We start from the raw sequence: 15,861 nt of genomic DNA on the forward strand, positions 1-15,861 counted from the left end.
ACCTGTACAGGTTAATGGAGAGGAGGCTAAGTGGAACGAGTTTGCTTAATATGGGGTTGTAGCGTACAGTTAAATGATTACGATGGTTGTATTTGCTAGCCGTTACAATGGTGGTATTTGTTGTACATAGACGCATACACGCACACACACTTCGCCACAGGTACAGTTTTGCTTTTAATTCTAATAATGCAGCGTTTAAATTCTCAACGGACTTGGCGCCCAAAAAATTACATTTCCCGGAATGAAAAAGAACAGCAGTGCATGTCGATAAGCGAATAGAGAGACCGGTAAATAGTTCGGGAGTATAAGATAAATGCAAGCGATTACTAATATCTTCTAAGCTTAATTTATGACCAAAGTCAAAAGTGCCAATCATGTTGACCACTCGAAAATTATGAAATAAACAACGATATCCAAGCGTACGCAATAAACTAATGAAATAGTGTAATAGAATACGAGCATCCCGTCTGGAGGTGCCTCCGTTTACCGTAATCCGTCCATTGGTGTATAACTGACAGTGACCTTTGAATGGTTGGTTGGTCCGCAGGAGCAATCCGGAAAATCTATGTGGTAGATACTGGGCCATCGGTAGTTTCCGCTCCAGGTCCGGTAGGTTTAGCGTGCAGCTTAACTCCGCAGTCACCACAACATTCGTCACCTTGACTGTCTGTATAATACGAGTACATTTATTAGCAAATTGTCAGTTAGGATAAAGGTAAGCAACGAACAGTCCTTACCGCGCCAATAATCGTTTCCACATTCGCATTCATGCTTAGTCAACTGGGTTTTGCGGGTGGGCAAAGCCATCATGCAACTGGGGCAGATCGTCGGATCCTTGCTTAAATATACTTCGGTCAGCCATTTTGCGTAGGCGGCAGGTTTGTTGTACTTGCTGGGGCGATCATTGGACAGGTAACGGAACGGTGGGCAGTCCAAATCGTCCAGATTGATTACAGCAGCCGGTCGCAAGATAGGAGCGAGTAGCGCACACTTGTCGGCTCCTTTGGCATAGAACTTTACGTCATGCTCTACAGCGTAGGTGTAGTCCCGGTCATCGTCAGTACCATTGAACGTCACAGCGTACCAGGTGTCCAGAGTATTCCGTAAACTGCGTCGGTTTTCGGACAACTGCATACCGAACAGTACCCCCTTATTAAGGTTTTCTAAACCAAACTCTTCAACGATGTAATCTTTAGACGGAAAGAAAACATTTGAAAACATGCTGCTGGCTCGCTCAGGGCAAATAATGGCCAAATGTTTAATGATCTTAACGTTTTGCATCTCAGTATACTGCGCATCGACAACACAGTGGAGAGGAGCCATTTTCTCAGCACTGTCAATTGACGGAAAAACAGCAAAGAAAAAATAGAGCAACTAAATTAACTACTGTATCATATACTGTAGTCAAATTGTTCAAGGTTGTAAAACGGACACGGTACCATAACGCAACGGTTGCAAAATGGACCCGTGGTATTTTTAACACCGCTGTCCAACTGGGTACCGGCTTGAGCACAAGTGTGGTAAGGTAGTTTACCGACTAACGATCATTTGTAAACGACCGCTTTCATTTTCAGTTAGTTCTCACTTGAGTCCGTTTCAAATTTCTTCTGCATCTCTGGCAAGTTTTGCTTTTGCAAGCTTATAGATTGTACGGTAGATACTGTAGTTACGATTTTACAATGGAGTTCCTCGCTGATATTCCATCAACACCCCGGAAGAACCCCAAGCGCAAGTTGACCTTCAAGTTCCCCAAGGACCGCCCGGAGGACCGCACGGAGCTGGAGCCCATCAAGCGCCAGAAGCTGGTTAAGCAAGAAGCGACCTATCCAACCAGTAAGCACACGCGTTTCGCTTTTACCGAACAGGGGCTGCCGGTTTACAAGATCGGGTTCGACAAGTTCGCTCTGGTCCGCTGGCTGGGAGGAGAGACGAAGGTGATCCTGGCCGAGTTCAAGGAGCAGCCTGATGGGACGTTTAAACCGACGGATGCCAACAAGTACATCGCCATGACGGTCAACAATTTTTTTCGCCTGAGTGGTTTAATCCTGACCGGGAAAGCTGACCTGGATTCGAACACGTCATCATTCGACAATGGTAAGCTGTCGCCGCATTTCTGCTTGGACGACAACCTGTACTTTCGCTGGAGCCGCTACAACGGTATGGATCTGGCTACTGTGCGTCGCTTCAACCTGACGCCTAACAAGGACCTGTACCCGACCAAGATGGGGATTTCTTTTGGACGCAAGGCCTACGAAGGACTGAAGGAGCTCGTTGTGGATTTTACCTTACTGAAGGAAATCCGGGACATCAATGAAGCTCACGACATTACTCCGGATCCAATGCCCGGGCTGGCTTCAGTCAGTTTGAAACAGGTGATTCAATCATTGTGTGAATATTGTATAATTTTTGGATATTTTATCCTTATTATGTATTGTGCAGCATTTATACTGTTTAAAATTTTTTGTTTTGTTATAGGAACTGGCGGAGATCATGTTTCGGAAAATTCGTGAGCACCGGGAAAGCACTATTGGACGCACACCAATGCGAGGAATTGCCACCGATGAAGAATGGACTATGGCCGAGAAAGACATTTTGGAAAAGAAACAAGTGCATGGTGTGCTGTTGATGTTGAATCAGGTTAATTACGAACAGCTGCTGGCATTAGATTTGGAAGGTTACATGACTCAGTTTCGCACCGAAGTGCGCGCTCAGCTGGATAAAATGATGATGTAATTTTGACTGCGTGTAATTTTCGCAATACCGCTTTTTTCGCATTTGTTTATTTCACTAAGCGAGAAATTTGATTCTCGAGAAATTTACGGTTACAAATTTGTGTATTTAAATTAAAACAATGATTAACATATCGACAAACCATCTTGTCATTATTAATTTTATTGTCATTAAATATTCTGATAATCGCTCCAAACGGCTGACCACTACATCGTTGTAATAAAAAAAACATACAATATTGCCCACAAACGGTAGAGTAATCAGACTGCAACACTTCACTTTGAGTTATCAATCGATCGCCATTGCAAAACCGCTTTTTCAGAGCTTCGCTGTAGTACGCTGGACTTTTGCCGTAGGAATCGAATATTTCCATGACGTCAGGCCGATCTTGGTAAACAGCAATCCAGTGTTCACCGGGTTGCTGAGCTGGGTCGGTATTAACAATACACGTAGCGGGATAGGGTCGTAGGTCCAACGGAACTTGGTCGGCAGCGAACACGCCACGAAAGTGAGCATTTGTAATGGCATTGGCTCGCATTGCCGCTGATATTTGCTCCGAGTTCATGTTGAAAAGTCAGCAATTAGTTGTCGATGCTGGTTAAATTCAATAATGCTATCAAATACCATCATACAAACCATCATTAAGGACTTTGTATGCGATTTTGCAAAGGTCACCGATACGCTTAAATTTCCCTGCTTGATTAAAGTCAGCGGTCCTCTTCCTGTGTGACCAGGCGTTAGATCAAAACCAAAAATAGCATAACCTTCGTTATAGCCATTACGATCCACTGTCCAGCATCCATTAGGATGGTTTTTAGCGCCCAACGCATCCAATAGGCCATCGTAGCATTCTAATGATTGGGACTTTGCAAAATCGGCATTGTAGGGTTTAGTAGGATAACTCTGACCATCTACTTCCACACTGATTTGACGTACGTCAAAATGGTGAAAATTAAACGGATTTTTCTGATAATTTCCATGAAAGTCTTCACTATCTAGAAAACCGATAAATACCACCTTCGGTATTTGTCCGATCTGCAGGTTGGTCACCACTGTGCTCTGTGTATTCTTGGGAATATCGGCCACACGCATTACGATGCGCTCGATATGATATTTCACCGTCCGGTTCAGCAGTTGGCCCGCTACGGCTGTCATAAAGTCCGGAGCTGGTATATAGCGCCGGACTGACAACCGAGCATTGCGGATAAAAGGTTTGTATGTTTTAGTGTCTTTGTCCGCATCGTACACGCGTAAACAAAATTCCGGTCGATTCATAACGAGACGTATTTGGACTGGTATACCAGTACACAATGGTTTACTCTGGTCGAATAAGTCGGCAAATATTTTACCGGACAGTTGGACATACTCACCTTTACCGAAAAGGTCATGGCGCCACAATTCACCTGTGTTGTCGGGATTTGTAGCCATTTTTCCCGGGGTATCCAGAGCAAAGCATGCTGAGGTCAGCTGTGACCTTTGAGCTTCCGGTGAATGAAATAGTAAAGATTCAAAATAAGCACGATAGGGGTAAAACGTGGCAGCATCTGAGATTAGGCGGTTGGCTACAGTCACATGCACCGATTGGAACAGAGAATGTAGAAAGTTATTGACAGGGGCGACTCCCTCTGCGGCAGTTATTACTTCAAAATTATTCTGATTATTTTTCTTGACTTTGATGGCTACTTCTAGTTCCAAAACCATGTCGCCTAGACTCAGCAGACCCGCTGTACTAGGGGGAATATAAAAGTTAATATCTCCAGCGGTACCGTCTTCCGTAAAAATAGTGGTGGGATTCAGTTTCTCATGTTCAGTACGCCAACGATCTGTCAATGTGGCCGGCAATGCAAACAGTTGGTTTTCTAACTGCATTGCTGGCTCCGAGTTGGGCATCATCATCATCGCCATAATTATAAAAAATCGGGAATATTAGTCGGGGGAATTCTTCGAGTGCGTTTAACAGATTTACGGGGTTTACGGGAACGTTTTTTCCGAACACCTTCGCCTTGCTGTATCTGCTTATTAAGGGCTTCGCTAGCTTTGGCCGCTACGTCTTTAATAGCTCCGGTCGCTGCTTCTTGCAAGTGCGGTGTGGCTGCTTCGAGTGCTGCTTTAGCGTGAGGTGCTGCTTTTCGTATAATAGGTTTAGCAAATGATGTTATCTTGGCAATAATGTTCTTTAATACTTGCGCAAAACCAGAACCATTCTGCAGAGTACCACGATAACGCAGAAGAGGGCTACCACCAGTTTGCGCCACAAAAACATCGTCATAACGCCGAGGATCGGGCACGTACGGTACCAGAGGCATCTTAAAATAATTTCTGAGGGCGAAAATGAAGTTTTACTAACGATTTACCGTTTTCGAATTTGGCGTTTTCTCCCAGGTCATCAGCTAGAGTTAGATGTACTGTTTCAAAGTGTTGAGCAATAACAGGGACATAATGCGCTTTATCAAATCTTGCTTCCACGAGAGGATCAGTACCGCCTCTAATAGGTACATTTCGCAAAAACTGCGCTGCCGTATCCCCAATTAGACTGTAGTCAGCCACGTCACAGTACACAAATACATTCTGATTTTGCAAATGGGCATTAGCCGCTTGATCAGCAATAAATTCCCGAGTTTCGGAATAATTTTCATCCTTGCATTTTTCTATAAACGTTTCGACAACGCCATCAACAGCCAAAAAATCTGCCTTTTGCGGGGTGAGATCCCAAAAGTCTGTTGTTAGGTGTGATTTTCGAAATCCCAGCATTTTCTGCAATGCCATGGATTCCGGGGGAAAATACACGGTTGTTCGCGGTGTTCCAACAGTAATTTTAACCCGTTGATTATTATGGCTATCGAGTTGCATTTGCACATACTTATTTTCTGGCAAAATGCTCAAGTTCTTGAGAAGGCTTCCGTTGACGCGGAAATAAGGGCTCTTCATGCTCATCACTGGTGCGTTCTTATTGATCACCTCCAGTATTGCCGCCACATTTTTATAATTACCAGCGGGCACTACTATGTCCTCAGTATAGGAACTCCGTCCTAGTATTTCTACTAACCGATCCGTATTGGCCTCTTTCTCTTTATCCCAGACTCTAGTATACTCCAGGCCATATACAGTATCCAAAATAATATGCTGGTCATGGCTCAGAGTGTACAGAGAATTATTGCACTGAAATTCGACCAAAGCCATTTCCCAACGGCCTTTAAGAGTGATGGGGTGCTTTAGCCGCGTTGTCCAGTCCGATGCCGTGTTCTCTGAGAAGCTGTTGACATCGCTAGGCAATGTTAAGTAGAATGGCGAACCTTCAAACATTTTTCCTTGATCCACGAGTCGTGCTCTGGCCCGTATCCTAACCACCTTACTAATGCTTTTCCCTTACTACGTTTAATAACAAAATCTATAGTATGTTCCTTATTCTCAGCATTCCGTACACGCGATAATTCTTGTTCGTAAAATTGGCCTTTAATAATTACGCCGCGTTCATCTTTTAATCGGTATACTGGAACAGGATGCCGAACGATTTTGGTAATGGTAAATATTTCTTCTTTGAAATTATAGTTGTATCCTTTCTCCAGTTTTCCTTTATTAACGGCTAGTCGAACTGTATCACCGATCTTGAATTTGGGTTTCTGTGGAGTAGATTCTTTATATAATTTATTGAAAACGTCCAAGGAATTTTCTGGCGTGACATCGACCGGGCGCATTCCGTGTGCACGATGCACAGAATGGTTGTACGAGTCTATTAAATCTGCCAATTTGTCTGTGTACCGCGTAGATACCCTGTGTCGGAATAACCGTACCATTCGGGACTTTATCGTTCGAATAACTCTTTCTACAATGGCACATTTAATATCATCGTTTTCGGAAGTAAAAAATTCAATTCTTTTAGCTTTTAGGAATTGTTGAACGACATCATTGACAAATTCACGACCTTTGTCAGTTTGCACTCGCATTGGCTCTCCGAGCTCGTCAAACACTTTTTCCAAGGCGCTGCGAGTTTCTGTCGCATTTTTACTCTTCATTTGAATTACACAGAGCTTTTTCGAGAAGCAATCAATGGCAAACAATAAATATTTAATACCATCATTTTCTTTATAGTACTTGGAAAAATCCGCTAAATCAATCTGGTATTGCATCTGCAGATCTGTCACTATTATCTGATTGCGTTTAAAGCGCTTAGGTCTATCTTTTGTTACCGTATACTCATCCAACTCCTCCAGCAGCTCCTTCGCTTTCGCACGGTTCAGTTTGGGTTGCTTGATCGCTTGATAAAATCTTTCTACGCCTCCAAAGCTTCCGGGGTTTTTGGCGTCGAGATATTTCTTCAGCAGTTGATTCATTACAACAAGTTGATACACAGTTAATTTTAAAAATGCGACAGAGGCGTAACACCGATGGTAAGAAGGCAGACATATCACGGTAAAGTAATCCACTTCAGCTGTGGATCACCCCCACCTCTCTGTGCTCCTTTTGTCTTTCGACGAGTGCGGTGAGCCGGTGGCGTATAGAAAAGCTCTTCTGAAATTTGATCCACAGGCGTTGCGGGTGGACTTAGTTGACGCTTAGGAGCTCTACGTTTCGGTTCTTTTGTCGGCTCGGGCGCTTTAGGAGTGACGTATTTGGGTATTTGCACCGGATTTTCTTCAGGAATAGCGCGCGGTTTTAAAGCTAGAAAACGTTCTAAGGTGGACGATAGCTGATTGGCCTTCTCATATTCACTTATATCTTTGCGTTGAATGATCTGGGCCACCAGATTATCCAGCGATATTACTTCGGCAGCTTCCGGTGGTTGTTTGTTCAGCTGGATTTTTGTTGCCAATCGATCATCCATGACTCGCTTCGGTACAATTAAAAATTCATCCATTACCTATAAGGCTGCTTAAAACGCCAGCAAAGACGGGTAGCAAGGCACCGATAAAACCACCTTGCTGTAAAATCTGTCGCTTTTGTTTGGAGGGATAGCGCCGTAGCGCGAGCAGTCTCAGTGACTTGCGGTGTCTTTTACAGGTATCCAAATGCTCGGCCGGTAAAGAAATGGTGTTTTTAATAATATTCACAGCAATCTCTTCAATAGCCTTGAGCTGATTCCGGTTGACATACTGTAATAACACCTTTCGCTGTTTCGGTTTAAGGCTCCGTAGCGTAATAATATATGGCGCAAGGGCTTTTACTCTGTCCGACATGGTTTGGGTAAACAACAATCGTTCTTGCTTAAATAGATTCGCATAAACTGTTCAGGCATTACGTGTGAGCGAACCCTTAAATAGTCGGGGCAGGTACTTCTTAGGTCTAGGATAATTGGCTGGTATGGTTCAGAGGTCACTTTGCGATACGCATCCACCAAATGCGATAAGCCCATCTGACGAGCCAAGGTACTTATTTGATTTATATCACGGACATTTTTGAATAATACTAGGTACTGACAATTTAGCATAATATCGCGCATTGCCTTTCCTTGTTTGTAGAGGTTTTGCAGTATCAGGACAACGGAAACGTTCTTATGATGTATGCCTTGTGTAAAAAGCTTAGTACAACGCAAATCTTTGCTAATTACATGTGAAAGGTCATCAATAATAAGTAGCGTATGCTGATTAGTGTTAAAAAAATCGTCTTTGCCTAGCACTTCTTCGACACCTTGAATAAACTCTACGGTCGGCACGGCTTCCAATAGTACATCAAATCCTTTTTGGTATTCACCATAGCAGTACACAATACGATCAGGTGGACGATCAATCACTTTTTCTCTGTTTTTTATTAAATTAAACACAAATTCACTTTTACCGGACATGGTCGGCCCGCACACACAACAACCAAAACATGCTTTGAACCGCGGATCGCTGTCTAACACTGAATACATAATTACAACAGATTTGTTAGCTCAATAAAGGCATAATAAAAAGACATTATACGGATACAAATGCAGCGAAACACTTAAATACTTATGTCCACCATTCCAAAGGTTGCGCTCCTCCCGAAAGTCTGTTGTGGACCTCATCGACCCACGCACTCCCACGCATTTCCAGAAGGTACTTGCACAAAGGGTTGAGGGTGACATGCTTTTTCCATGCATCTATGCTGACCCGATCATCTAGATCTAGTTGACACTGGCAGTGAACGCAATTTGCAGACCAACCGCCCATGTAAACAAAACCGGCTTCCGCTAACTGGCGTGATAAGTTTTGCTTGCAAGGAGACTTCCAAAAATCGTATGTAGCTAGCCTAGATTCATACGTGGAGAATACTCCGTCACCCATACGAAAACTTTCCATAAAACTCATTTTTGTGTTTATGTAAGCGCTCGGACAAAAACCTTATAAAAATCAGTTTTAACTGTTACAACTAAAGAAAGGCTAGAAATAAGTTTAGGATGTCGGTGGTTTATTTTGAGCAGTTCGGAACACTAAAAAGGGTTGCATAATTGTACCGGGTCGAAAATGTAACGGTGCTAAATGGAAACCATAATATTACCAAAAACAGATTTAATAACTCCAACTATTTAAGCAGGTTTGTTTTTGTTGAACTTATAACAAAATGGCCAACGTCCAGGGAATGATTCCCAGACTGGACCTTGTCGAGCGGATCGACAACCGTCTGGGAAAATTCTGCATTGGTATTTTATGGTTGATTTTAGTTCTTATTTTAATTACATTTATTTGTGCAGAAAATATTATCAAAATTATCGCTCACCGACCCCGCCTGGTTGACCTTTGCGTCAATGACACCGCCTGCACTGTCTTCGTTGCCAATAACACTACTGCTTGACTTACCTACCTGATCTTCTTCGGTTTGATCCGCTGGGGCATCCATATACGGAATCTACAAGGAATTTGACTTCAAAGTACCGTTGGGGGGCTCAAGCAACAAGACTTACATGGCAGTTCTCCTTCCAACCAGTGGGAGATGGGGCAGTCGGAATGCTGCGAACTTTTATTAACTCGACTTAAATGCTTAGCTTGCTAGTTTTGTGACAGTGTTATCAGAACAATAACGTATGGAAATGTCAAAATGTTCTGTTTGATTTAACGTCTGTTAGCACGTGTCAGAGTTTCTCAACTTGTTCATTAAAAATTCAGAACCAACAAATCTCATGGTATTCATTTCGGTACATAACCAAACGGTAGCGTGTTCCAGTTTTCCACTATTCGCCGTTTATCATAAGTCATACGAAGTGTTTTAGACATATCGTACTGTTGTAAAGTCAAAGTAGGTTTATCACGCTTGATTAAATCAGGATAATTCACACAAAGCTCGTCACAATTATCTAACATTAACAACATCTTTTCAAAATTTATTACTTCACTAGTCTGCCCATTCAGCGTGAATCCTTTGACCTTTACTGTATTAGCGTTGTCGTTCGTCACATAGGCGTACGTCTTCGGGCCCAAGCTGACAAACTCGGTGATGTATTGGCCCGGCTTAAGTTCGTCGGTCAGGTCGCCCAGAAATTTACCCGTTGCTGGTTTCGGTTTGTCTGGCTGATCCACAAAAATTATTGAATCTAAACAGATATAACTGCAGTTTTTCTGTGTCCTACAGCGCACGCAGTACGAACCCACCTGTATCAAAATATAACAGGCGGTCTTGTACGTGTTCCATAAACTGCAGTAAATGAAGGCGAGCCCAACAAGTGGTGAAACTAAAAACCAGAGTTGACCTTTATGCGGTGCAATTAAAAAAGGAATATACATACGCTGCAAGGACCACATTTGTACTCGGATCTTCTTCGAGAAACCCTTCTTCCTTCGTAAACATCACCTGCAGCACTTCCTCCCCAAACATATCCCACGAATGGACGTGGTACTGACCGGAGAGTAGCAATTCATAAAAGCGGGCTGGCTCGCTAACGTACTCCGTGATCAACCTATCACTTTGCATTCCCAAACGTCCCCAAAAACTAATAGCAAAACAAAAAAAATGTGTATTTTTGTTTTTTCTCAATAAGCTGGTCTACCTGTTCAGCATTAATTTGGCCAGCGAGCGTAATCCAGGATTCTCTTTGATCTTTTCCCGTTCCAGTTCAATACCCTCTTTACTCTTGTATTCGGTAATATACTGAGATTTCAGGGCTTCTGTCGTCACATCCACTGGCCAACCGCTAGCTTCGGTTTTAATCTTGAGGAATTTGTTGATATATCCTTCAAAAAGACGATCTTCGTACTGATCAAACTGCCACACCTCGTGAATCGAACTTATTATATAACCACGATCCAGTGCAGCAATAATTTCTGGTGTGCACCAAGTCCCAGTAAGCATCCGCTCTTCATCAGTATGCTGGCAGGGAGCATTGATGCGGTGGTCGGCACATGTACGACACAACGGGAACGTTAATTTGTCTTGGCTGCGGTACGGTAGTACTGGCAAATAGAGATCTGCAGGCGGAAGTATATCGCAATACATCAGACCGAAATAGCTGCGCGGGTCAGCAAAATTGCTAGTAATCACCCGAGGATGGCTGGTGGGGTAGCGCTTGGTTTTATTGACAAACGGATACTCGCTGCATACGTCATAATAACAGATTCTTTCATTGCCATTGATTTTATAATGAAGGCGAGTTGCGTTCGTCCGTCCTCCGTAGAAGGCGTCGCGCGGGTTAATTCCGGCCCGAATCTTGACCATTCGGATAAATTCATTGAATTCTGGCTCGTCTGCGACTAATTTATCGTATTCGTGCTCCCACATAACGACCACCTGAAATCCCAAATCTCTAAAGTACTGATCTCTATCCAGCGTTTCCTTGTAAATGTCCGACATCTTCATTCCACGGTACGGATGTACTGTATCAGCAGCGACGCACTGAGGACAGCCGTGGAACCAACAACCATGAAATTCGTAAACAGTTTTGGTTTCTGCGCAATATCCATCAACAAAGTATGTACCAATCTTGTACTCTGCTCCGGATAGTTTGGTCTGCAATGTGCACATGCTCTCGGCTTCTGTCCACTGCAACCATCGTAAGGCCTTGCTGGACTGGGGACGATTGCGGTTGTATGCATGATTCGGAATTAAGCCAATCTGCTCTGGCTGAAGTAAGAACGTCCGCCAGTAATTACTGCAAACACCGGCGATGGTGAGAGCTGAGACGAAAGGGTTCAGTCCATCGCTAATGTCCATGAATAGTTGACAAAACTGCTGGCAACACTTGCGAAGAACCGTGACGTCATTACGACAATAGCCTTCAAACTCACGGCGGAAATCGAACAATCCGTTCTTGTCAACTACTTCAGCTTCGTACCAGTGATCAAAGGCAATTCGGTCTTTCTGTTTCATGCTGGTATAACCGTACTCGTCCTTTGACGGGAAAGGAACAATCTTGTTCCAGTTCTCTTCGCGGTTAAACCTGTGCGGAAAGGTACCTTTACTCGTGTCTTCCAGACCGAACGTAGCTGGCCATTTTGAGAGGCTTTGCGGGTTATAGCTATAGCTATCACGAAAGTGTATGTCGTAGGGTGCCGGCACGTCCAGCATCAAAAGCTTGCCCCCGTTCATGATCACTTTGGGAACAATCCCATTGCGTAGAAGCCAGTTGAGGATGAAATAACCATCAAAACCCTGTAAAAGCCACCGATTAAGGTCACCGAATAAAGGTCACCGACTAAAGGTCACCGAATGCAAAGGTCAACTCAAGGTCGGTCGCCAACTACAAAGGTCACCAACGCTACGCAAACTCACTTTGAAATTATGTGCGATGACATAAAATCCCTTGTGGTCTTCCTGGAAGAGGAATTCGCAAAGGTCATTGGTAACATCGCCTCCAATAGGAGTAGTGGAATCAGGAAACGTCCACTCCTCCCCATTACTGTCCTGGACAACCTGTTTGATAAAGACAGCATGAAACACTGCAACGACAATTAGGTCGGTCGCAACTCACCGCCAAATTGGGCACCAGTTCACCGGATGCTGATACGTACGTCTCAAAATCAAAATAAAGAAACTGGGCAGAACTGCAGCGCGCTTTTCGATCGGATGTGAAGGGTTTCGGACGCATGTAACAACGATGCTCAGATGGCAAATCAAAAATGCTACACACTTTGCATTTGGTTTCACCACAGCGATGCGGATTGTCCGGTTTGCGCTGAGCGTTGGAATATATGCAACGACACTGGACACACACCTTTACGGTATCACACAGTGCTATCCGTTTCTTATGGCGACCTTTGCCACTGCCGAGCTTGTGGTGATCGAAGCAGTTCTGCCCCGGAAACTGTCGGTTGCAATCCAAACACGTGATAAAGTTAGCCGTATCTTCAGGGCAGTCAACTCGCAAACACAGGGCACACTTTCCTTTACAACGGTGTTTGACGCGACTACTGTATCCTTTCATACAGTCAAAGCACCAATAACTGCGTTTGAAAAACGCGGGAAGAGATTTCAGAAGATCAAAATGACCGTCATGATGAAGTAAAATGATATGCTTTTTGTGCTTTTGACCTTTATGCACGATAGCGTTCGCATGATCAATGCTGACAACAATAATACGGTAACCCTTGAGAACTTTCTCAAATGCTGGAATGTCGCTTAGACCGAATGACCGCTCCGGTAAACCCGCTCGCAAAATCAAAAGCTTAGCTAGCTTGGTGATTTCTCGCTTACCCTTCCGCAGGCTTCGAAAACGTTTGGAATTCTTGTCGGCCAAAGCTTTTCCCATCACCAGTGCTCGGGCCATGCAAAGGTCATCATCGCCATTAACAATAACCACGGACTGCATCTTCATGAGGCGGCGCTTCAAAAGGACGGGAACATCTTTCACACAACGACCGGAGGGCAGCTGCGTATGTTGAGCGGTGATTTGGAAGGAGTCATCAATAACAAACTCTTCGTGGCTATTCAGCACGCGCTGTATATCCGTCATCCAGCGTTTAACGCTGAGCTCCGAACGAAGCGTCAGCGAAGTGTACAAAGGGCGATTAAAATGCCGAGAATCAATCCGTAAACGCACGCGATCCGTATCCTTAACACCGTTCAAAACAACAAATAATATATACTCAAGAATAGAAACGATTGTCTCCGGGACATCACTAACATCAACATCTTCAAGATTCGAAAATTTAATGTTAAAAGTATTTAGGTGGACACGGAATTTTGGGGAATACTTGCGACCTATACACTGAATATCGACATTGTCTACAACGCTGGTATTACCACCCCATTGAGGCACAGGATCTTCAAAAACCCAGTCGTCTTCAGCAGCTAGAAGCGCGGCAGCGTTTAATGTTTCGGCATCTAACTCTACAGGGTCATCATTCCATTCACCATCGGTCAATAAAGCGGCCATGTCTACATCTGATAACATATAGTCCATTGTAGCAACTAGTTCAGTAAAGCAGCATAAAAATGTTCCCGACTAATATTTACTAACACTATTCATTTACCATTATATCTTGGCAAGCACAAAATGGAAACCGATAATCACCATACACACCGTGGAAAAATGGAAACCGGTTATTCTTACAACATTTTGAACGCATGATCAAAACAATATTTGCGCACTTCGTCATCGTTTGCAAAAGCAGCAAAAGAGCAGTCAGCATAGTTTGGTAACAACTCAATTAGAATGCTATAAAAGCTAGCGATATCCAGTTGACTATAAACCAGCCATCGTATATTATCCTCCGACGGATAGATATCCTTCACCTTGGCCAGATGGACGCACTCCATGACCAGGTACGAGCGATAATCGTTCCAGAATCCGACAGGCAAATCTGAAAAATAGTTTATCAGAAATTTAGTTAGCAATCCGGCATGCAGAGCAAATTCAATGCGAAAATTAAGATTCCTGAACACTGAACTAAATATATAAGGTTCAGTGAACATTGAACTGAATTTAATGCACATTGAACTTTATGAACATTGAACTAAATTTATTGAACATTGAACGTTATGAACATTGAACTTTATGAACATTGAACTGAATCAATTGAACTTTGAACTGGTTGAACATTGAACGAAACGGTGACCTTACCTCGTGTCCCTTGGGAATATCCCGGGAAGAGCTGCAACAGCACTGGATACAAGTCCATTTTTCGCAATTTTCGGACAGCGTCCATGCTGATCCTGGTGGTCGAAACGCTGATGTTGGCCTCCCCTACGCGGCAAACACGCAGCAGGCGTTTGCAGTCCGCTTCCTGACGCACCCATGCGGCATGCAAGGATGGCGAAAACTCCCGGCGGTATTGCTGGTCCACGAGCTGACACTTCTTGACGTTGGGCGAAGTGTTGTGACGATTCATGGCATCACATTCCGTCGACAGCAGGAAACGCAAGAGCGCCCGCAGCTCGCTCATGGCCATGTCGCAGCGTGGTCCCTTCCGTCCACGGTGCGCAACCACCGTGCCGTACTGCGGTATCTGGTTCTCCAAAATCAGCTTGACGGTCAGGGTGCCGGCACGGACCAAGGTGGCGACCTCTAGGTTGACGAAACCGATGGGTCGCGAGACAGGTCCTGGTTGGAGAAACTCCAGCAGTGCCGCTTGCTCATCGTCGGTGAGCGGTTGTGGGAGGAAATCGGGAGGCAGGTCATTCACGCCAGGCAATTCTGGGAGATGGACATGGATGGCCGGCGGTTCCGAAGCGGGTGGTGACAGGGACTCAAAGCGTGGGCAAAACTCCGGTTCGATCGGCGTGTCGGGATCCGCGTAAGCAGGTCCTGCTGTCGGCGCATTAGGATCGGGAAAAAATTCGGACAGGAAGTCTAGATTAGGATCGCTGTGGTTCAGAAAAAAGTCAGAACCGTCAGCTTCGTTTCGCAACCAGGCTTCAAAGTCAAAAGTGTCAACGTTATCCGACATTTTAAAAAATATTGTTGTTAATCACTCGTAAAAGTTAAGACTAATTAACAAAAATGTTTTGAGAACTTGTTACAATTTATTAAGGTAGCAAAATGTTACACCTGTGCCGACTGGCTAAGAGTTGCCGTGGCAACCTCCAGAAAATAAAATTACTCGTTGCAGACACTGTACAATGGGGATGTCTGCGGACGCTCTTCCCGTTTCCCGTGGGAAACTGCGCAGCAGTCGCGAACCCCAAAGCCAGTAGAGAGCGGCACGCAGCAGACGTATGCTGCTTTCGAGACGGAACTGCTTGCAATTTTACGTGAGCTTAATAACTGGTTGCAATGTGACGCTACCGATGCTGCCGTTCACT

General features: G+C 44.2%; 4 protein-coding genes and 1 long non-coding RNA gene across 5 annotated transcripts; 1 reads left to right on the top strand and 4 right to left on the bottom strand.

Annotated features, from left to right (window-relative positions):
• Nucleotides 1–539: 539 nt before the first annotated feature.
• LOC129600789 (uncharacterized) lies at nucleotides 540–1,134 on the bottom strand. Its single transcript, XM_055499370.1, has 2 exons — nucleotides 738–1,134; nucleotides 540–667 (listed from the first exon to the last, which is right to left on the bottom strand). The coding sequence occupies exons 1-2, from the start codon at nucleotides 1,132–1,134 to the stop codon at nucleotides 564–566; spliced, it is 501 nt and encodes a 166-aa protein (XP_055355345.1). The 3' UTR covers nucleotides 540–563.
• Nucleotides 1,135–1,679: 545 nt separating this feature from the next.
• On the top strand, nucleotides 1,680–2,733 carry LOC129600791 (uncharacterized). The gene is made up of 2 exons (XM_055499371.1): nucleotides 1,680–2,372; nucleotides 2,476–2,733. Exons 1-2 carry the CDS (start codon nucleotides 1,680–1,682, stop codon nucleotides 2,731–2,733), a joined length of 951 nt encoding a protein of 316 aa, XP_055355346.1.
• Nucleotides 2,734–8,780: 6,047 nt separating this feature from the next.
• Nucleotides 8,781–10,807, bottom strand: LOC129600786 (uncharacterized). Its single transcript, XR_008692132.1, has 3 exons — nucleotides 10,673–10,807; nucleotides 9,593–10,615; nucleotides 8,781–9,537 (listed from the first exon to the last, which is right to left on the bottom strand). It is a non-coding gene; the product is annotated as an uncharacterized LOC129600786 (long non-coding RNA).
• A 238-nt stretch (nucleotides 10,808–11,045) lies between these two features.
• Nucleotides 11,046–13,993, bottom strand: LOC129600792 (uncharacterized). Its single transcript, XM_055499372.1, has 5 exons — nucleotides 13,861–13,993; nucleotides 12,590–13,749; nucleotides 12,391–12,531; nucleotides 11,164–12,270; nucleotides 11,046–11,090 (listed from the first exon to the last, which is right to left on the bottom strand). Exons 1-5 carry the CDS (start codon nucleotides 13,991–13,993, stop codon nucleotides 11,046–11,048), a joined length of 2,586 nt encoding a protein of 861 aa, XP_055355347.1.
• Nucleotides 12,536–15,506, bottom strand: LOC129600793 (uncharacterized). The gene is made up of 2 exons (XM_055499373.1): nucleotides 14,681–15,506; nucleotides 12,536–14,420 (listed from the first exon to the last, which is right to left on the bottom strand). The coding sequence occupies exons 1-2, from the start codon at nucleotides 15,504–15,506 to the stop codon at nucleotides 14,167–14,169; spliced, it is 1,080 nt and encodes a 359-aa protein (XP_055355348.1). The 3' UTR covers nucleotides 12,536–14,166.
• Between the last annotated feature and the right edge of the window lie 355 nt (nucleotides 15,507–15,861).

The sequence above is a fragment of the Paramacrobiotus metropolitanus genome, unplaced genomic scaffold (assembly GCF_019649055.1).
Source record: "Paramacrobiotus metropolitanus isolate TYO unplaced genomic scaffold, Prichtersi_v1.0 Parri_scaffold0000196, whole genome shotgun sequence".
NCBI lineage: Eukaryota > Metazoa > Tardigrada > Eutardigrada > Parachela > Macrobiotidae > Paramacrobiotus > Paramacrobiotus metropolitanus.

Bases quoted from the DNA above. Each gene is read 5' to 3' on its own strand.
- LOC129600793 (XM_055499373.1), bottom strand. From the start codon at position 15,506: ATGTCGGATAACGTTGACACTTTTGACTTTGAAGCCTGGTTGCGAAAC. The intron at 14,421-14,680 runs GTAAGGTCACCG...ACTATTTTTCAG, and splicing joins ATATTCCCAAGGGACACGAG to ATTTGCCTGTCGGATTCTGG.
- LOC129600792 (XM_055499372.1), bottom strand. From the start codon at position 13,993: ATGGCCGCTTTATTGACCGATGGTGAATGGAATGATGACCCTGTAGAG. The intron at 12,271-12,390 runs GTGAGTTTGCGT...TGGCTTTTACAG, and splicing joins TCATCGCACATAATTTCAAA to GGTTTTGATGGTTATTTCAT. The intron at 11,091-11,163 runs GTGATTACTAGC...TTCCGCCTGCAG, and splicing joins ACCCCACCAGCCATCCTCGG to ATCTCTATTTGCCAGTACTA.
- LOC129600789 (XM_055499370.1), bottom strand. From the start codon at position 1,134: ATGCAGTTGTCCGAAAACCGACGCAGTTTACGGAATACTCTGGACACC. The intron at 668-737 runs GTAAGGACTGTT...CGTATTATACAG, and splicing joins TGGAAACGATTATTGGCGCG to ACAGTCAAGGTGACGAATGT.
- LOC129600791 (XM_055499371.1), top strand. From the start codon at position 1,680: ATGGAGTTCCTCGCTGATATTCCATCAACACCCCGGAAGAACCCCAAG. The intron at 2,373-2,475 runs GTGATTCAATCA...GTTTTGTTATAG, and splicing joins CTTCAGTCAGTTTGAAACAG to GAACTGGCGGAGATCATGTT.